An 18,582-nucleotide genomic window follows, 5' to 3' on the forward strand; every position below is an offset into this window, starting at 1 on the left:
TCCTGGATGGTATTGCCAAAATCAATTTGTAAAAGCTCTATTTAGTTGGTTTGAAGGCAAGTGCTTATAAAGACTGTGTGTTCTAAAACTCTCAGAAATACAAAAATTAATCCAAATGGTTTTTAATTTCACATGATCTAGGATTAATCTTTAGTAAATAAAAACTAGTTTAAGGCGTGCCTTTAGAGTTATCAGCATTAAATATAAAACTTTTATTCCACCTGGGTTTACTCATCAAATAAGTTCTTGTTACCTCTATTGAAATTTGTTGGTCAAGGGGCGCCTGGGTGGCGCAGTCGGTTGAGCGCCGACTTCAGCCAGGTCACGATCTCGCGGTCCGTGAGTTCGAGCCCCGCGTCAGGCTCTGGGCTGATGGCTCAGAGCCTGGAGCCTGTTTCCGATTCTGTGTCTCCCTCTCTCTTTGCCCCTCCCCCGTTCATGCTCTGTCTCTCTCTGTCCCAAAAATAAATAAACGTTGAAAAAAAAAAAAAAAGAAATTTGTTGGTCAAAAGAATAACTCAGGATGACTTACTTTGTCTAATGTCTCAGAAAGTTTTTGTGGGTAATCTAAACATAATTGTTAAGAACGAGTAAATTAGAATACACGTAAGTAGGATAAAAAGTTTTTAGGTAAACTTTTCAAATAGTTTCCCCAAATCTTTGTAGTAATCTGAAACCTGAAAGTTTTGCTAAGTTCAATGATGAGGTAAGTTAAATTCATTAAATATCCAGATCATTTCCAAAGAAGATAAAACAGAAACATTAATTACTGAACATAGGTTTATCCTCTCTTGGTTTCCTTTTTTACAAAGGAACTGAAGATATTTGGATCTCTCAGTAAACATATTTTATGTCACACTGAAAAAACTGTACTCTTAGGAAGCATATGTCTCTAAGAATCATAAAATGTAAATTTGCCAATCTGAAGAATGTCAATGTAATAGTTCACAATTATGTGAGAAGTGAGATGATTCATTTTCAGAAATACCAAATAAAAGCTGTGCTGTCTAGTTAACAGGTTAACTAGATTAACAGTTTATACGTTTACAACCTATTGGAAATATTTATGAACAACAACCCCGCCCCCCCCAACAATGGAGTCCCAAACCCTTAGACACTTCACTTCCTGGTTCTTCTTCCCCTCTCCATTCCGGGAGCTTTGCAATGAGCATGCACCAAAGAACAGAAGTCTCTGTGACACCTCAAGAAATGCACTTTTTGCCTTACATGGGCATAGGCAACTTCCAGGTAAGGCCGGAACCTCTGCAGTACTCAGCCAATGAGGAATCAGGGTAGGGACTTGCATGCTAGGAGATAAATTGCCTGCTGAAACTGCCCGGTGTGTGCCTGTCCATCAGACACCCACTCTTGCAAGAATGTTGATTAAAGCCTTGCTTCACATGCTCCAAGTCTCTGCATCCCTCTTTTGATTGGGTTGGTGGGCTTATTTCTCACAATTGTTTACTTGGTTTTTACTAAAAATTAAAGTTATAAAAAGAATGAAAAATTCTAATATATAATTAAAACTACTAGAAATAATATGGGAAATATCCTGTATGCAAGTAAAGTAAGATGTGTAAAGTAAAAGGAGGTACAAAGAATGGAGATGGATTTTGTTGAGGAAAAAGGGGAATTTTATCCTAAAGAGAGGTAGAAAAGAGAAAAAAAATGGGAAAAATCTAAATCTAAAAAAGTTGTAGAAGAAGTACAAAGAAGGAAACTTGGGAAAATAATTTTATGTGTGATCAAGCTGGATAAAATTAAATAAAGTTATTGTAAGGTTTTTTTCAAATAAGCTTTGATATGATTAATGTACTTATCCTTAAGAAAAACTAGAACTGAATACTCTTTCATCTGCCAGAAGGACAAAGTTTTCTTGGACTATTGGTCTGCCCTCATAAAAGATTGTGAAAGTCTTCCTCCTTTACCCTCTAAGTAATCTGCCTACAAAGCAAAGATTTGTGTTTTATCAAAATGATTTCCTGTGCTCTTTATCATCAAGTCTTTGATTACTTAGAAAAAAACCCAAAAAACTAACAGTTGTCCTTTAAAAATTACAGGGAATAGGATCTAGGCATACAAATGTGATTTAATATGAATGTGTTTTTATCTTCAGCTTCTACCTTTTGCCCTATTAGTATGTCTTCTGATGTGAATACAAACACAAGAGCAAATAATGACTGATCTTAATAAAACTTAACAAATATGAATGAGTTGGTCACAGAGCTAAGCACTAATCTCACCTACATAACTGTTTCAACTTTATATAGTAAAAATAAAGCATAAAAATAAATTATTTCATCAATCACATTTAAATAAATGCTTCCTGTGTTCTGTAATCCTAAAAGATTAAAGTTGACTGCTTTTTGGAAGCTGAATTGTTGTCTTCTGAATCATTGTTTACCATTTTATCTTAATCATTCTAAAACATTACCAGAAATTTATCTATCTAGTGGGTGACCATGTTATGAAAACAAAAGGAGCTAATACTTTGCAAGAGTATAAGGAAACTAACATAAATAGAATATTCCTAATGGGGTTATTAGAGGCCTTGAGAATTATCATGTCAATAAATATTCACAAATCTCCAGAACCTTTCCCCGTTTTTTATTTTTGTTTCTTTTCTGTGGTTCTGTCTTTAACCACAACCAGCCTTCTGTATACTCCTACAGTTGACTTTGTATCACCCACTTGGCAAGCATTCTGTATGCCTCAAAATGCCTCCCAAGATTTAACACTAGACGGGAAAGTTGCCTTCCCATTCTCTTCTTCCTCCATAACAGAAGCCCTGAATGTTAGTGCCATACAGAATAAAGACCAGATTTTTCAGCCTCCCTTGTAGGTTTGTGTGGCCACATGACTAAATTTGAATCAATGTGGGAAAAAATGGAAATGGTGTGTGCAACTTCTGTGAATTGTACTCATGGGGACCTGGTGTATAGGGACACGGTGTATCTCTCTCCTCCTTTATCTCCCTTCTGGCTGGCTAGATGCATATGATATCACCAACAGGAGCCGCCATTTTAGACCGTGAGGTCAAAGCACATCTGGAGGAACAAAACAGAATGTGGTACTCTAATGATCATACCATACCAGCATTTGGCTATGCACATTTATGTGAAAAAATAAAAATAAACCCTCTTGCTTTAGACACTGTTGTTTCGGGTTTTCTATCACTTAGAGACAAACCTAATCCTAGCTTATGTACACTCAAATATTTGTTGGTACATATATCTTTCAGGTGTGATCCTTATCTTTAAGTCTTGGTCTCTGTCATCCATCTTGCCCTACTCGAAGCCATGTTAGGACATAATGAAAAGGAAGAGATGCATTAAATAATACCTAAGAACAGTCAGTTTTGAAGAAGTTAAATTTAGGAGAAAAAAAGGATTAACGAGGTTAAAAATCTTTTCTATTCCCAGAAGTTTTGGTTTATTAAGAGACATTCTAGGTAAAATTTCAAAGTTAACTCCCAAGATAATTAGACAAAAGCTAGGCCAGATGTCTAAGCTAAGTTTTGGTCTCAAAATAATTACCTTTGTTAATTACCAGTAATTAGTGTCAGCATCCAACACTTTCCTAAAAACCTTTGTGGGGAGGGGGGGTGGAGAGAGGTGGGGGGAGAGAGGGAGGCAGACCGGGAAAGAGACAGAGAGAGAGAGAGACAGAGAGAGATTGTGCATAAGAGAGAGTCAGAACAAAAGCATTTTCTAGAACAATTATATCTTGGGGTCATTAAAACCTGATTCAAATTTTATAATTTTGAACATTGATTGGGTTATGGAAAAATCAGATATTTTCTTCCAGTTAGTGCAAATACCTTTTTGCTTCTATCTAGACTTAATTTGAAGTTTATATCCTTTCTTATTTTATGCTTTTTTTCATTTCCAACATGATTATTTTTCTTCATCTTCAAAATTTTACCTTTAACTCTGCTTCCCCCACCCTCAAAAAACAATTTTTGCTAAAAATGGCCCTAAGTGGAAGATCTCAGGGTTCTTCTTGAGCCTTTCTTCAGAATCCTTTCCTCAGCCAGAAGCTCTGGTGTTCAGCTCAAAAGTACAGCATAGGACTCTCAGTGATTTGTGGATAACTTAATTTGGGGGCACTTTTTCCATAGTGCACAAGTTTACGTAATGCATTATTCTTCCTTTCTTTGTGTAGATGACCCTTTGTGAAGACAGAAATATTTACAGATGCATCTATTTTTACACTACCTCATCATTTCATATCTCTTTGGGCCTCCTTTTCTGTGCTTAAAGTTTCTTTTTAAATATTTAGGGGAACCATTGTCTGGTATTATCCATTAATAATTCATTGTAAATGTAGTCCTTTTAACCTGCAAATAACAGTGTAAATAATACTTGACTCTTTAAATCTCTATCACAAACATGTCATACTAACTTTTGCTCATGCCTCCTGTCTTATGGTAGATCCATTGCCCCTTTATCCTATCTCTTTTTAACTGGTTTACTGGTTTGTCTCCCTCACCAGATTGTTAGAGGGTAAAAAACATGTGCTAGCTCATTTTTTATATCTCCAGTGGCCACCAAGCACATATAGAATGCATTAACATTTTTTTTTGTAATTAATGAAATATGCCAATATTGTCAGGCCAATAAGACTTTTAGTGACAAACTTTGGTCCTTTTATAGGTTCAGTGAGTCATAAGATGGAACAATTTTTCCCACCACCTATTTTGTGTTTTAGTGGTGACTCCCAATTTTATTTGAGTCCATGAGCTATTTCGTTATGCCATAAACAATACTGACCAATTTACCTGCTTGCAGAGAGAAAAATAATTATTTATAAAGCTCACTAGAAAGGGAAGGAAAGTGAAATTTGGTAATAAAGTAAAATGGTGCTATTTTATTTTTAATAGGTATCAGGCATAAATTATCAGCCCATGCTAAACAGTAAAGATGGTTACATTTAATCATGAAGACTACATATCAAAAGGGAAAATTCATAAAGTCATTAACTGCCTATTTCTAGAGAGAAAATCTATATTCTACCCACCACCACTGTATTAAAACTTTATGGCTTTTATAGGTATACTTCTAAATTACAAAACCAACTGCATTTTTTCTGCATTCACTGCAGGGTTTGTTAACAGAGAAAAATCATGAGGTTTGCTTTTGGGGTGCTTTCTATATGTCAAGTGCACACAGGCATATAATTTGCAGGCATATCTTATTTGCTTTATGTAAACTTGGAATCATATAATCCTGATATCATTCAATATTTTCACTCCATGATCACTGTTCATTACAGTGTTCATTACAGTGATCAGAGCTGCTCAATGTAATCACACTTTCCATTTCACAACTTCCTGTAATCAATCTATATATTCTTTAATCCCATACCTCCAATGCTGTTCTGAACTGTCCTGCTGCCACGGCGTATTTCTTTTGTCTGTAGCAAGAGCTGGCATCCTTTAAGGCTAACTGAAGCCATTTGTCAATCTGAGGCAGAAAGCTGAAATTAGGTACATGCAGAGGGTCTACAATTTCAGCAGCTTGGCATGATGGTCGAATCCCAGTAGACACGAAGGACTCTACAAACTCATAGCTCACATCCTCTTCATCGACGTAGACCAACTTTGCCTCCACATCCATGATATTTTTTAAGGGGATGTGAGGCAGAGGCATGGTGATCAATGTGCTGTCAAGTTCTGTTATCTTTGCCTCTTTCTTTCCAGCTGGCTTTTCTTCATTTTCTGCCTTTCTTTTAAAAGCCACTTTCTCTAAATCATTGCTATGTTTTTCTTTGATGCTCTTTGTCATTTTTATTCTTTCGACTGTGATTTCTACCTGTTTATCTCCACAACTTTTCTTAACTTCTTGTGATGTTTCCAGGATGCGTGGCTGGCTTGCTAAGGTAGACATTTTCTTGTTTGTGTTTATCTTTGGGACAAGCTGGTCAGGACAGTCCCTATTCACTGTATTCTCCAAATTCCTACTGCTTCCTGAATCCATTGATTCCCCTCTGCAACTCCTGGAAGGGTGAGAAGAAGGAAAATAATTAAAACAATGTTTTGAAGTTCCAATGGTTTAAAACTATAGTCAAATTCATTTGAAATACTTTTTTATTCATTATGGGTATTTACTACCTTAAAGTAAAACTGTATGTACATTATCTGCTGAGAGTTTTACTAGAGAAGAATATGTTTCAATCTCAAAACTCACCAAGAACTTGTTGAAAACACATTTAGACAATGTCTTTAAAAATAATCATCTATAGCTGAACAACACTGAATGAACATTTTTATGGGGTGCCTAAACTCACTGAATGGGAAAACCTTATACATAGGCACTGAGGACAAAAAAAAGACTAAAAAAATCCATCTCAATATTAATTTCCTCAGAAAGGCAGGTGGTCTAGAATTCATTATAAAATATACTGCTAACCTGCATAATAGACTTGGAAGTCTAAAGAAACCACAGCTGCTTCCTCTGAAAAGCTTCAGAAAATGTTGTAAGCACAATGTTTCCTCAATTTATTTCTTCTATTAGTAATGAAAATATCAGGTTTAAACAGCTTTAAAGATAACTATTATTCAGAACTGATTTGATAGCAGAACATGACCTTCAACCTCACATTAATGTGGAGCCATATATTCATCTTGAGTCTACTGTATTAATACTTTTGTAGCAATATTATCAATGCTGTACTTCTAAGATGAGACATTTTCCTAAATCATTAATGTTCAAAAAATATAATAACTAATGGTCTTTAGATTCAAAGGCATACTATCTCTGATGCTAGATTAGTTTAAAAACATAAAATGTCCTCAGACTTAATAATTATGTAGTATAATTGGATCCTATTTCTTGAGACTCTTTTACCTATCAGCTTCTGTCCTAGAAACAACTCTGTAGGGTATATAGAAATAAGAACCAACATTTTCCAAAGAAACTAAAGGATAGAGAGGTTACGCTGCTTATCTATGTCATGCTGTTGATCATTAGTGTTTTTTTAAATGTTTATTTATTTTGAGAGAAAGAGCACGAGTGGGGGAGGTACGGGGGGCGGGGGGGTGGACAGAGGATCTGAGGTGGGCTCTGTGCTGACAGCAAAGAACCCGATGTGGAGCTGGAACTCACGGACCATGAGATCATCACCTGATCCAAAGTTGGATACTCGAACAACTGAGCCACCCAGGTGCCCTGGTCATTGTTTTTTTTAATCTTGGTATAGTACAACCAGGATTGCTGTTTCCTCCCTAAGACTTCCACTCACTACTCTTAACCTTCTTCACTCTCTTCCTCTCTTAGCATGCTGTTCTTGAGGATAGCTAATGGCAGACTTCCATCAGAACACAAAGAGAAGAGAAAAACACAAGAAAGAAGGGCTGAGGATGACAATAAGATAGCAATGACATAAAAGCTAACATTCTTGCTTCTTCTCATCTACCACAAGGACAGTACCTGGCTGAAGATAAAGTCTTGAGTTGCTTCTCAAAACTTAATAATTTTATTACAGTTGTTGATTATTTTCTTTTGTTTGAAAGACAGCAGTTTACCTATAGAAAACTTTCAAAACACCCTGAAATTTGACCTGGCAATTCTTTTTTTAAATGATTTTATTGAGACAGAGAGTGCCAGTAGGGGAGGAGCAGAGAGAGTGAGAAAGAGAGAGAATCCGAAGAGGCTCAGAGCTGTCAGCGCAGAGCCTGATGCAGGGCTAGAACACACAAATCATGAGATCATAACCTGAGTCTGACCTGAGCCAAAGTCAGATGTGCTTAACCAACTGAGCCACCCAGGTGCCCCTGATCCAGTAAATCTTAAGGAAAGTAAAGGACAAAGCAAAACAGTATATATAGCTGTTAACCTTTCTCCCCCTACCATTATACATTTATGTCATCAGAAAGGGCTTACATGAAACATGGACATATCAAAAACCCTACTGTAATGGCCCAGACTATCTCAAAGGATAGATCAAGTTCCAATAATTCTAGTAATAGCAATCTTGGATGTCGATTTGTAAAAGTTTAATATTAGAATACTTCCCCAAAGATTTATACTGACATATTAGAGTTGTGTGTCTATGGGGAAAAACACCTAAAAAATAAAATAAAATTTTGCCAGTCTGTATTATGCTCAATATTTAAGAAGATCCCCATGACTGGGAATCACAGGCCCCATTAACACAGCATTACTTTGTGCAATGCTGTGTTTTCTTTTCTTCTCTTAGAATCATGGATGGCATCCAATACATTTTTTGGACCACTGATGTGGCTAGTCAGAGTGGTGAGGGGAAAACTGTGTTGGCCATCACTCTATCTTATGTTTGCTCTTGTGTCACGTATGATTTGGGTTGAGCAAAAGTTAGCTTCAGTCCTTGAATTAGGATCTTTGTGAGATGAACACTAGAAATATACATCTATGCTAAAAAGTTTCATTCAGTAGCAAGGTGCAGCAGAAATGGAAGTAGCACAATTCCAACACCCCCCCCCATATACATTATATAGTTTGCTTGCTTGTTTGTTTATTCATTTTTGAGAGACAAAGAAACAGAGTGTGAGTGGGGGAGGGTCAGAGGGAGAGGGAGACACAGTTCTGAAGCAGGCTCCAGGCTCTGAGCTGTCAGCACAGCTGACATGTCTCACAAACTGCGAGATCATGACCTGAGCTGAAGTTGGTGCTTAACTGACTGAGCCAGGCAGGTGCCCCGCATTATATAGTTTTTTAAATGTTGTATGAAATTTTGAGTAAAATTTATAAACTACAATGTGGCTAAGTTCTGAACACAGGTGGATTCTTATGAATACTATAGAAATTATACTTATGTTCCCTTCTTGGTCTAATGCTATTTGTGAAGCAAAAGAGATGTAGCTGTTGAAACTTGTTTAAAGCTCAAAATATTGAATTTTAAGAATTTATATTCATTCTTACAATAGACTGCAAAATATACCCAGGAATTGCTGGTAGGTGACCTACTCCAAAATTTTCATGGTATCTTTCAGGTATCTTTTCTAAGCTCTCTATTTTCAAGAACCAATGATTAAAATGTATCATAATATCTATATTTGGTTGTAGTTAGTAACATTTTTAGCATCTACAGCAGCATTACCTATCTCTTCTGCATTTATTGCACATTTCTTGACACCCGTATACGTTACACCCGTATAACCTTATCTTTATGACCATTTCTTCTAGAAGGTAATTGTTCTCCCTCTCTCTCCCCCACCTTCCTCCCTCCCTCCCTTCCTCTATTTTTCCTTCAGATTGCCCACTCCAATATTCCCTCCCAAGCCCTTTTTCATTGCAAGATGGAAGGTTTGATTGCTCTTAAGAAACAGGCATCTGAGTATTTCTGCATCAGTCCTTAAACTACTTATAGAAATCATAATTTTTGTCTTCAGTGCAGTTTTGTACAAGAAACAATAATAAAGGAAGAAAAAGTGTACATGATCCACAGAACACTCAGAAGGAATAAATATGAGGGCAGATGTTTTGTTTTTAAACATCTGGAAGGTCAACTATTATAAATTTGTACAAGAAACAATAATCCAGGCCCCCTCAAAACCCCAGAATAAATATGTGAATGTCTGAAAATGGCCTAAATGTGCAGGCTAGGCTGAAAAAGTATGGCCAAGCCCAATCAATACTTTTCAATGTCGGTTACAAATCAGGTGACTTCAGCTTCAGATTTAGAGCCTGTTCTTTACAAAAATTATTGCATGTCTCCAGAAGGGTTATGCAACTGCTCACTTATAGCTTTTTAAAAATATTATAAAACTCCATTTAAGTAATCTGGAATTCAAGGCCTTTCACCACCTAGCCCAATGTGTGTTTCCAGACTTATTTAGCACTCCTTCTATAAACTGCTCTCAAGTCAAGCTGAACTTGTTACTTCCAAAAGATACCCATTTTTAGTCTGTCTGCTAAGAATTCTCCATCTTCCTGTTCCCACCTCATTCTACCTGCCCAAACCTAGCTAGAACTTATCCATCTCTCCCTCCTCAGAATACCTACAACATTTATACCACTTATTTCCTACATTGCAGTTATGCATGAATGACTTATTTCTTCCAATGAGCTCCCTAAAAGCAGATATATGCTTTATTTATCTTCACATTAGTTCAGCACTTTGCATAGAGTAGGCATTCAATAGATGTTGATCAATATGGATGCTGTGAATCAAGGGCTAATTTACACATTTTAAGAGAAACAAAATTGGATTTTTAGAAGGATATGGCCTGTAACTCTGCAAAAGTTGTTTCTGAGATGTTTTGCTAGATTTTTAAATTTTTTTTATTTTAAATTCAGTCCTGGATAAAGTACATTTTCTTCTTTGATAGTTCAAGTGAATCATGTACCAACTAGATTTAAACTATCAACCTCTTCATTTTTTTTTTAGTAGTCAAGTTGATTAACATGACATTAGTCAGTGTTCCTGAGGCACTGAGTTACACTTTAATCATTACTTCAATAAAAATACTTTTAGAGAAAACTATTAGACAATCATTATGTATGTCAAAGAAGTCTTCACTGATAACATTCTGTAAAAATGCCCATTCTTTAATTTAGAAGACAGCACTGTAAAATCGATTTTCTCATAGAGACATACCTTAAAAAAAGATCTCCAGCAATACTTACATGAAACATTAGAACAACTCCAAGGTTTTATAACAAATATAGGTACAAGAAACAAAGAGAGGTTAATGTTCAACCATTTCAATAATATATCCAGTGGATTTTCAACACGTTTATTTTTTTCTTCAAGCATTTTATCAAGCATTCTTTTCTATGTGGGAGTTTCCACTGCTTCATCAATACCATCAGTGGTTTATATGGCTATTAGTACCACAAATTATTTATTAGAATTTTGATTGAAATAGGCAGCTTGAACAGAGGCAATTCAGAAAAAGAAAACCCTTAAAAATGTGCACTCTGAAACATTCAACATCACAGTTGCTATGGTTTTCTTTCTTAAAAAAAAGAAAAGGATCTAATTTTAACTTGCAGTTAAATGTAACCAGAGAAACATTATGAGAAAAAACATCTTGCTTGTTAGTCCACTAGTACACCTTGATATTTTTAAAAACACACTAAAAATATTTCTTCAGTAATTATGCATTGAACACCTACTAAGAGCAACAAATTGTAATCAGTAAAATAAAGGAAGCTAAAGATGACCCAGACAGGGTCTCAGCATTCTGAAGCTCATAGCTGGAGGTAGAGGTGGAACATGGGGAGGAGGGATGTATAGATAAACAACTTTATACAGAGGAGACACTATCTTATTACACTGTAAACTACTGGAGAAGTGGAAATGTGTCACAATCCTTTTACTATCCTGATGTCTAGTTCCTTCAGAGCCTGAAATATAATAGGCCCTCAATGCACATTTGTTATTCAAATGGGTGCGTGGCTGAGGTGAGTACTATGGTAGCAATAATGGACGCGCTTCTGTGGGAAAATGTGACTGATGCAGTTTCAAGAGATTTGCTTTTTAGAATAGGCAGAATGAGAGGTGTCCCTATGCAGGCAATTTTCTTTTCTTTTATCCAAGTACTCATAAGGATAGTCATCATTATCAGAAGGGAGAATGAATTTGGCTCACAATGCTTGTTAAGAAATATAAGAGAAAGCACACCATGTAGTATCATATAAATAATAATAGCAACCAACAAGTACTCCCAGTTTATAAAATTATCTCACTGGAGGGGCGCCTGGGTGGCTCATTTGGTTAAGCATCCGACTTCAGCTCAGGTCATGATCTCATGGGTCCTGGGTTTGGGCCCCACTTCGGGCTCTGTGCTGACAGCTTGGAGCCTGGAAGCTGCTTCAGATTCTATGTCTCCCTCTCTCCCTGCCCCTCCCACACTCCCGCTCTATGTGTCTCAAAATAAATTTAAAAAACACATTAAAATTTATCTCATTGGATTATCCTATTTGTTTTTCATAAATCTTTTGCCTAAGTATTACTACCTTCATTTTACTAATGAGGAAACCAAAAGATCAACTTGAAAGAGATCATCAAGAGAGTTTACTATATCTAAGATTCGAACCCAGGACATCTGCTGTCAAATTCCATACCTTTTGGATGATAGGATAATCAATTCCTGTGCACTGCACCACAATTTGATTGGGATTTATACTTTGCCTACCTTAACTTTTTTTTTTAACTTAATAATCAGATACTAACTTTAATGCTTTTTTATTGCATAGAACTCCATTTAAAATGGTAAGAAAATGAACTGGCAATTTCTGGTTAGCAAGTATACGAACCAAATTTGTTGAGAAAGACATTAGATTTTAGATCTACTTCATTAACTAGTTAGTTGCAAGTGTAAGTGTGGCCTGTTATTTTCCAGCAGTCATTCAATTCAGAAAACAATGATGTGCACATTAAACTGCCACATGAGTGGATTCCAGGAACTTCAAACTTGAAATGACCAAACATTTGCTGATCACTAAGTCACCAAATGGGAATAATGGCATCAAAGCAACTGTACTTCCTGTATCTGGTACATTGTGAACATTTGTCATGTCGCTTCGGAGAGAGCTCTAGAAAGGTGGCTTCATCAAGGTATTCTGTAGTGGAAAGAGAATTCAGGTTGGAGTTGCAAGATAGGTTTGAATTCTGGATTTATTATTTATTAACTGAACATTCTGGGAGAAATTATCCAACTTCTCTAAGCATTATTTTCCTCCTCTGGAAATGGGAATGATTGGATACATGAGAATTATGTGAGAATCAAATGAAATAATTTATGTAATGGCACATAAATTAAGAGAAGAGGTGAGGTCATTACACAAGCAGCCTCCTGGAGCATCCCTTGGCTTTTTCAAAGGCTAAACCCTTTTGTCTGGATCCCATGTCTCTATATTATCAATGACTGTACTCTTACAATGTAACCAGAGAAACATGGTTTCTCTGTATCAATGACTGTACTCTTTCCATATCATTTCTTCCTCTCTTGCTTAATCCTGTTGATGTGCACACTAATTTAGCAATATCTTTTTTAAATTTTATTTTATATATAGAGAGAGTGTGTGTGTGTGAGTGGGGAAGAGGGAAGGAGAGAGAATCTTAAGCAGGCTCCATACCCAACACGGAGCCTAATGTGGGGTTTGATCCCACGACCCTGGATCATGATCTGAGCGGAAATCAAGAGCTGGCCGCTAAACCAAGTGAGCCACCCAGGCACCCCACAGCAACACTTTGAAGAAAAACAAGCGTGCAAACTCCCCTGCCTCCACATCTTCCTGCTGCTATCCCCTGTTGCTGCTTCCATCCACTGCAAAATGGCTGAAGATAATTTTTTATATTCTCTGCATCTGTTTTTTCATCACATATTCTCTTCCCAAGCCACTCTCTTCAGACATCAGTCCCTACCATTCCATTAAGACTGCTCTTGTACAAAGAAATAACAGGGAATGTGGTCAGCAATATTATAACAGCCTCATATGGTGACAGATGGTAGCTATTATGTGGTGAGCATAATATATAGAGAAGTTGAATCACTATGTTATACACCTGAAACTAATGTAACATTGCATGTCAACTATTTTCAAATAAAAAAAATTAAAAGAAAAGAGAATTTTAAGAAAGGGTCCTCAAGATTTTTCTGTTTCTGGTCCTAGGCTCTTGTCTGCCATAGCACAAAGCCACACTCTTCACAAGTGACATTCTTTAGCAGCATACTTTTTGAAAAACTTTTTTTTACTGTTTATTTATTTTTGTGAGAGAGAGACAAAGAGATAGAGATAGAGATAGAGATAGAGAGAGAGAGAGAGAGAGAGAGAGCACAAGTGGCAGGGAGGGCAGAGAGAAAGAGGGACAGAGGATCCAAAGCGGGCTTGGTGCTGACAACAGAAAGGCCTATACAGGGTTCAAACTCATGAACCATGAGATCAAGACTTGAGCAGAAGTCGGACACGTAACTGATTGAGCCACCCAGGTGTCCCAGAACACTTCTTCTCATCTTTTATGACACCATGCTCTTCCTTTTTTCTTGTTAGTTCACTGGCTGCATATTCTCAGGCTTCTGGGTTGGCTCTTCCTCTTATGTTCCATTTGAGAGGTGGAGCCATTTGTTTTCTCCAACCACATTTTCTCCTAAGGTGACTGGTCTAGTCCTATAGCTTCAAATTTCATCAAATGCTCTTAACTCCTATTGTTACAACTCTAGCCCTTGTATACTCTCAGAATTTCAAAATTGTATACCCTACTGTCTATGTGACATCTCTGCTTGAATTGTCTAATATGAATCTTAAAATTAAGCCCAAAACAAATCTCTTAATTTCCATTCCCTCAAACTGCCCCTCTTCCAGTCCTCCCCATTCCAGTGTATGCTCCCCATATCTATCCAGTTGACCAGGACAGAACTTTACAAGTTATCTTTGATTCCATTCCTTTTTTTCACTTACCCACCATCCTCCAACCCATCAGCAGGTCCTATGCATGGACTCTTTCTTTCAAAGTTTCACCTCTTTGCATATCCATAACAATGCTTTCCTCTAGGCCCCAAGATCTCCTGCCTAGATTATGACAATTGCTTCCTCACACACAGCAATACAAATCATCCTTTTAAATGAAAATCGGATCCCACCACTTTCCTGCTTAAAACATTTCAAGGGCTGCCCATAACCCCTGGAATAGAATACAAATCCCTATGCCTCTTCTCCCTCTGAAAGTTTATCACATCTTTCCTCCCTTTTCTATTATGTTCCAGTCATTTAGCTTTCATTCTATTCTAATTTAACAAGTACATTCTTATCTTGGAACCTTTGTACTAGTTGGGCTGAAGTGTTTTCTTTACTGTGTTTCATGTTATTTAGATCATAGCTTAAATGTTCCCAAAGAAACCTTCTCTGATGAATTAAATCTCTCCATATCACATATGACAGTGATGTTTACTTATATTTCATTAGTATCTATCTTCCTCCACCAGAATATAAGCTCTGTGAGAGAATGCATCATGAATGCCTAGTTCACTGCTATATTTTCAGAATGTGCTTGACATAGAGTAGGTACACAATAAATATTTGTTGATTGGACAAATGGAAGATTGTATCTTACTGCACATTTAACAAAGAATTCAAAATTATCTTTGTCCCCCCTTGTTGCACCACATTACAAAGCCTTTGACAGTTTAGTTGAAAGTCACCTAAATAGAAGCCAGCTGGCTTCACCACTGAAAGCTTTTCCAGGCACTGTGGCATCCTGTTTCTTTTCTTCTCTTCCTTCCTCCTTTCCCTCCCTTCCCTTCCCTTTCCTTTCTTTCCCTTTCCTTCCTCCTTCCTTTTTCCTTCCTTCCTCCTTTCCTTCCTTCCTTCCTTCCTTCCTTCCTTCCTTCTTCTTTCTTTTCTTTTCTTTTTCTTTCCTTCCTTCCTTCCTTCCCGTTTTCTTTCTCTATTTTTACTGTTTGCTACCCTAAGTCAACAATATTTATGACACACCTACCATGGCCTCTTCTACTTTAATCATTATTAGGGAACAAATAATTTGTTTCCCCAATTTTTTGTTTCATAAAGTATGGCTCATATAGAACCAAAAGCACTAGAAAATTAAGACCTTTTTGGGAAAGTGATAATGGCACAACTTACTATCTTTACAAGTGTAGTCCACAGGGGCATGACTGTACTTCTCTAAGGTTTTTAATCTAATTTGATGGTAAAAAACAATAATTCATTTGCTGTTGGAGGTAGGGGAAGTAATGTTTCAGTGTACCTCACAGATATTTGGCTACATTTTTTTCAAGTTTACTTATTTTTTAGTAATCTCTACCCCTAATGTGGGACTCAAAAACTCACAACCCCAGATCAAGAGTCATATGCTCTTTAGACTGAGCCTGCCAGGCACCCCTGGCTACATTTCTCTTTGAAACCTAAATATAATCAGCCTGTCAAATTCATGGATATCCTTAGAGAAAGTTCAAATTTTGTTTTGTTTCTTGGCAAACATTGCTCTGTTCTTTTATTGAAGTGCTCCAAGTTTCCATTTATTTAAGAGATCAAGACTGTACAGATGTATAAAGAAATTTTCTCCCTTTAACTTTGGTCACCTCTTTAATTCTGTTGATACAGTTCTTAATTCTTAGATTTTCACATTTTGTTTCTTAAACTATAACTCAGAATTATAGGAGGAGAGACTTTCAACATACTCATATCTAATCTTATTTTGTTGATGCAGAAATGGATTCTTGGGCAGGTGAAATGACCTGCTCATGATCATACAGCAAATTAGTACTTATAAACCACATCTTGCTGTTCTCACAGTACTTTCTACCTCACTCCACTGCCTCCCACCATAATACACAAAGTGAATTGTTATCACAATTGCCATTTACAAATGAAAAAAAACATATATTGGATAGCTCAGTGTTTGTTTGTAGAGTCACAAAATTAATGAACAGTAACCATGAAGATTTCATATTTTTTAATGTTTATTTATTTATTTTGAGAGAGAGAGAAAGTGAGTAAGCAGGGGAGGTGCAGAGAGAGGGAGAGAGAGAGAATTCCAAGCAGGCTGTACGCTGTCAGCACAGAGCCAGACGCAGGACTTGAGCCCACGAACCATGATATCATAACCTGAGCTAAAACCAAGAGTCGGACGTTCAACTGACCGAGCCAGCCAGGCACCCCTATTATTTTTTGATCTATCCTTTTTTAATTTCTTAATTGTTCTCAAATATATTTTAAAGTTAAATCTGTCCAGAAGTGGGAACTGTATATTAAAAAAGAAAAATAATAATAAAAAAACCAACTTTCTGTTGGCAATAATTTAAATTTATGGAAAAGTTATAAGAATAATATCAAGAAGAAGAGAATATATCAAGAATTATAAGAATAATATCAGACACACAGACATATACATTTATTAGTTATTCTTCTGGAATCATTTGTAAGTTGTATACATCATGCCTCATTAGCCCTTATTAATTCAGTGCACATTTCTTAAAATCAGTAATTATCTTATGTAACACAATATATTTATCAAATGTATTGACTTTAACACTGATACAATACTATTGTGTAAACTATAGTCCTGATTCCAATTTTGTCAGTTGTCTTGATAATGTCCTTTTAGTGTTTTCCCCCCAGTATAAGATTCAGCCTAAGATAATGTATTGCATGTAGCTGTCATGTCTCTTCAGTTTCTTTTGCTCTGGAACACTTTCTCAGCCTTTCTTTGTCTTCTATGGCATTGGCATTTTTGAAGAATCTGAGTCAGCTATTTTAGAATCTACCTCAATTTGGGTTTGTCTGATATTTCTACATGATTAGATTTAGGTTAGGCATACCCAGTCAGAATGCTATATAATGATATTGTGTCTTTTTCTAGGTATCACTTTGGAGGCACCGAATGTCCACTTGTGTTTCTTTGGTAATGTCAATTTTAATCACTTGGTCAAGATGTTAGATTTCTGGAACAGTTGCAACTTAAAAGAGGTCTCTGGGGAGATACTTTGAGACCATGCAATTATTCTGCTCCTCATCAAACTTCGCTCTCTGTTTAGCATCCACTGATGATTCTTGCCTGACCAGTCTTAACTATGATGATTGCAAAATGGTGATTTTCTCTTCTCAATTTATAGTATTACTAGACTGCTTAGATGGAGGGTTGACCATCACTAAAGTATTTGATAAAAACATGCATTTTTGTGAAATACTCTATTGTTTCTTGACTTCATATATCTTCATTTTGTAATTTTTTTAAAAAAAGTAAAATCTGTGTTTTTGAGAAATACAGATTAAGTAAAAGTGTACAAAAACATTTAAGTAATAGGCACTACTTTATTTCAAGACATTTAAAAATAAGAAAACTAAATCTTTAGCAACAGAAGGGAATCATAGGGCATACCTACCCTAATTCCTTCATTTTGGAGATAAGGGCAGAGAGGGCACATCCCCACTTGGTGGTAACAGAGTCTGGTTCTAGGTTTCCATCACATCCACATTAAATGTAATCAAAACTTATTTGTTAAAAACATAGTATCTTCATTAGTTGGAAGCAAAAACTCATTGCATCAAGATAAGAGTAGATAGACATGGTGGTGATTTAAAAATATCCACCTGTTAAGAATTCATTAATTCATTCAATTATTCATTCATGATTGACTAAGCAACTACTCTCTATCATGATCTGTGTCAGCACCAGGATGCAATGTTGAACCAGAGATCACCTCTACTCTCAAAGAGTTTATGATTCAGTGGGAGATCCTATGTTAGTATGCATCAGAATCCCCTGAGGCCTCTTAGTTTCCAGGCCCCACAGATTTTGACTCACTAGGTCTGGGGTGATGTATAGGTATCTGCATATTTAATAAGCAGAGGAGGGCTATAGTAGAAATACAAGAGATCCAAAGCTTTAATATGGTTACTATATATGCACTATATTCTGAGTCTCCTACTCTACCCTCCTACCACTTGAAATTAAATATATTAGTAAAATAAATAAATAGAAAAATAGGTAAAAACCATGCCAAACCATAAAATAAAATTTTAAAGTGTTCAACAAGGTTCAGATATTATTATGATAACTACTTTTTTGCAGTGTTAAATGCTAGACCAAATTTTTCCAGAAAAGTATTTGTGGGTAATGCTATTTACAGGTGTCCTA

The 18,582-nt window shown here is 36.3% G+C and overlaps 1 protein-coding gene across 2 annotated transcripts in view; it reads right to left on the minus strand.

Moving 5' to 3' along the window:
• SPATA16 (spermatogenesis associated 16) overlaps positions 1-18,582 on the minus strand; it is a 251,744-nt gene that overhangs the window by 221,843 nt on the left and 11,319 nt on the right. For both annotated transcript variants that reach the window (XM_047875541.1, XM_047875540.1), the window contains exon 2: positions 5,367-5,997. In XM_047875541.1, the coding sequence (XP_047731497.1) occupies positions 5,367-5,978 (612 nt within the window). In that variant the 5' untranslated portion in view covers positions 5,979-5,997. The remainder of the gene's footprint in view (positions 1-5,366; positions 5,998-18,582) is intronic.

The sequence above is a fragment of the Prionailurus viverrinus genome, chromosome C2 (assembly GCF_022837055.1).
Source record: "Prionailurus viverrinus isolate Anna chromosome C2, UM_Priviv_1.0, whole genome shotgun sequence".
Taxonomy (NCBI): Eukaryota; Metazoa; Chordata; class Mammalia; order Carnivora; family Felidae; genus Prionailurus; species Prionailurus viverrinus.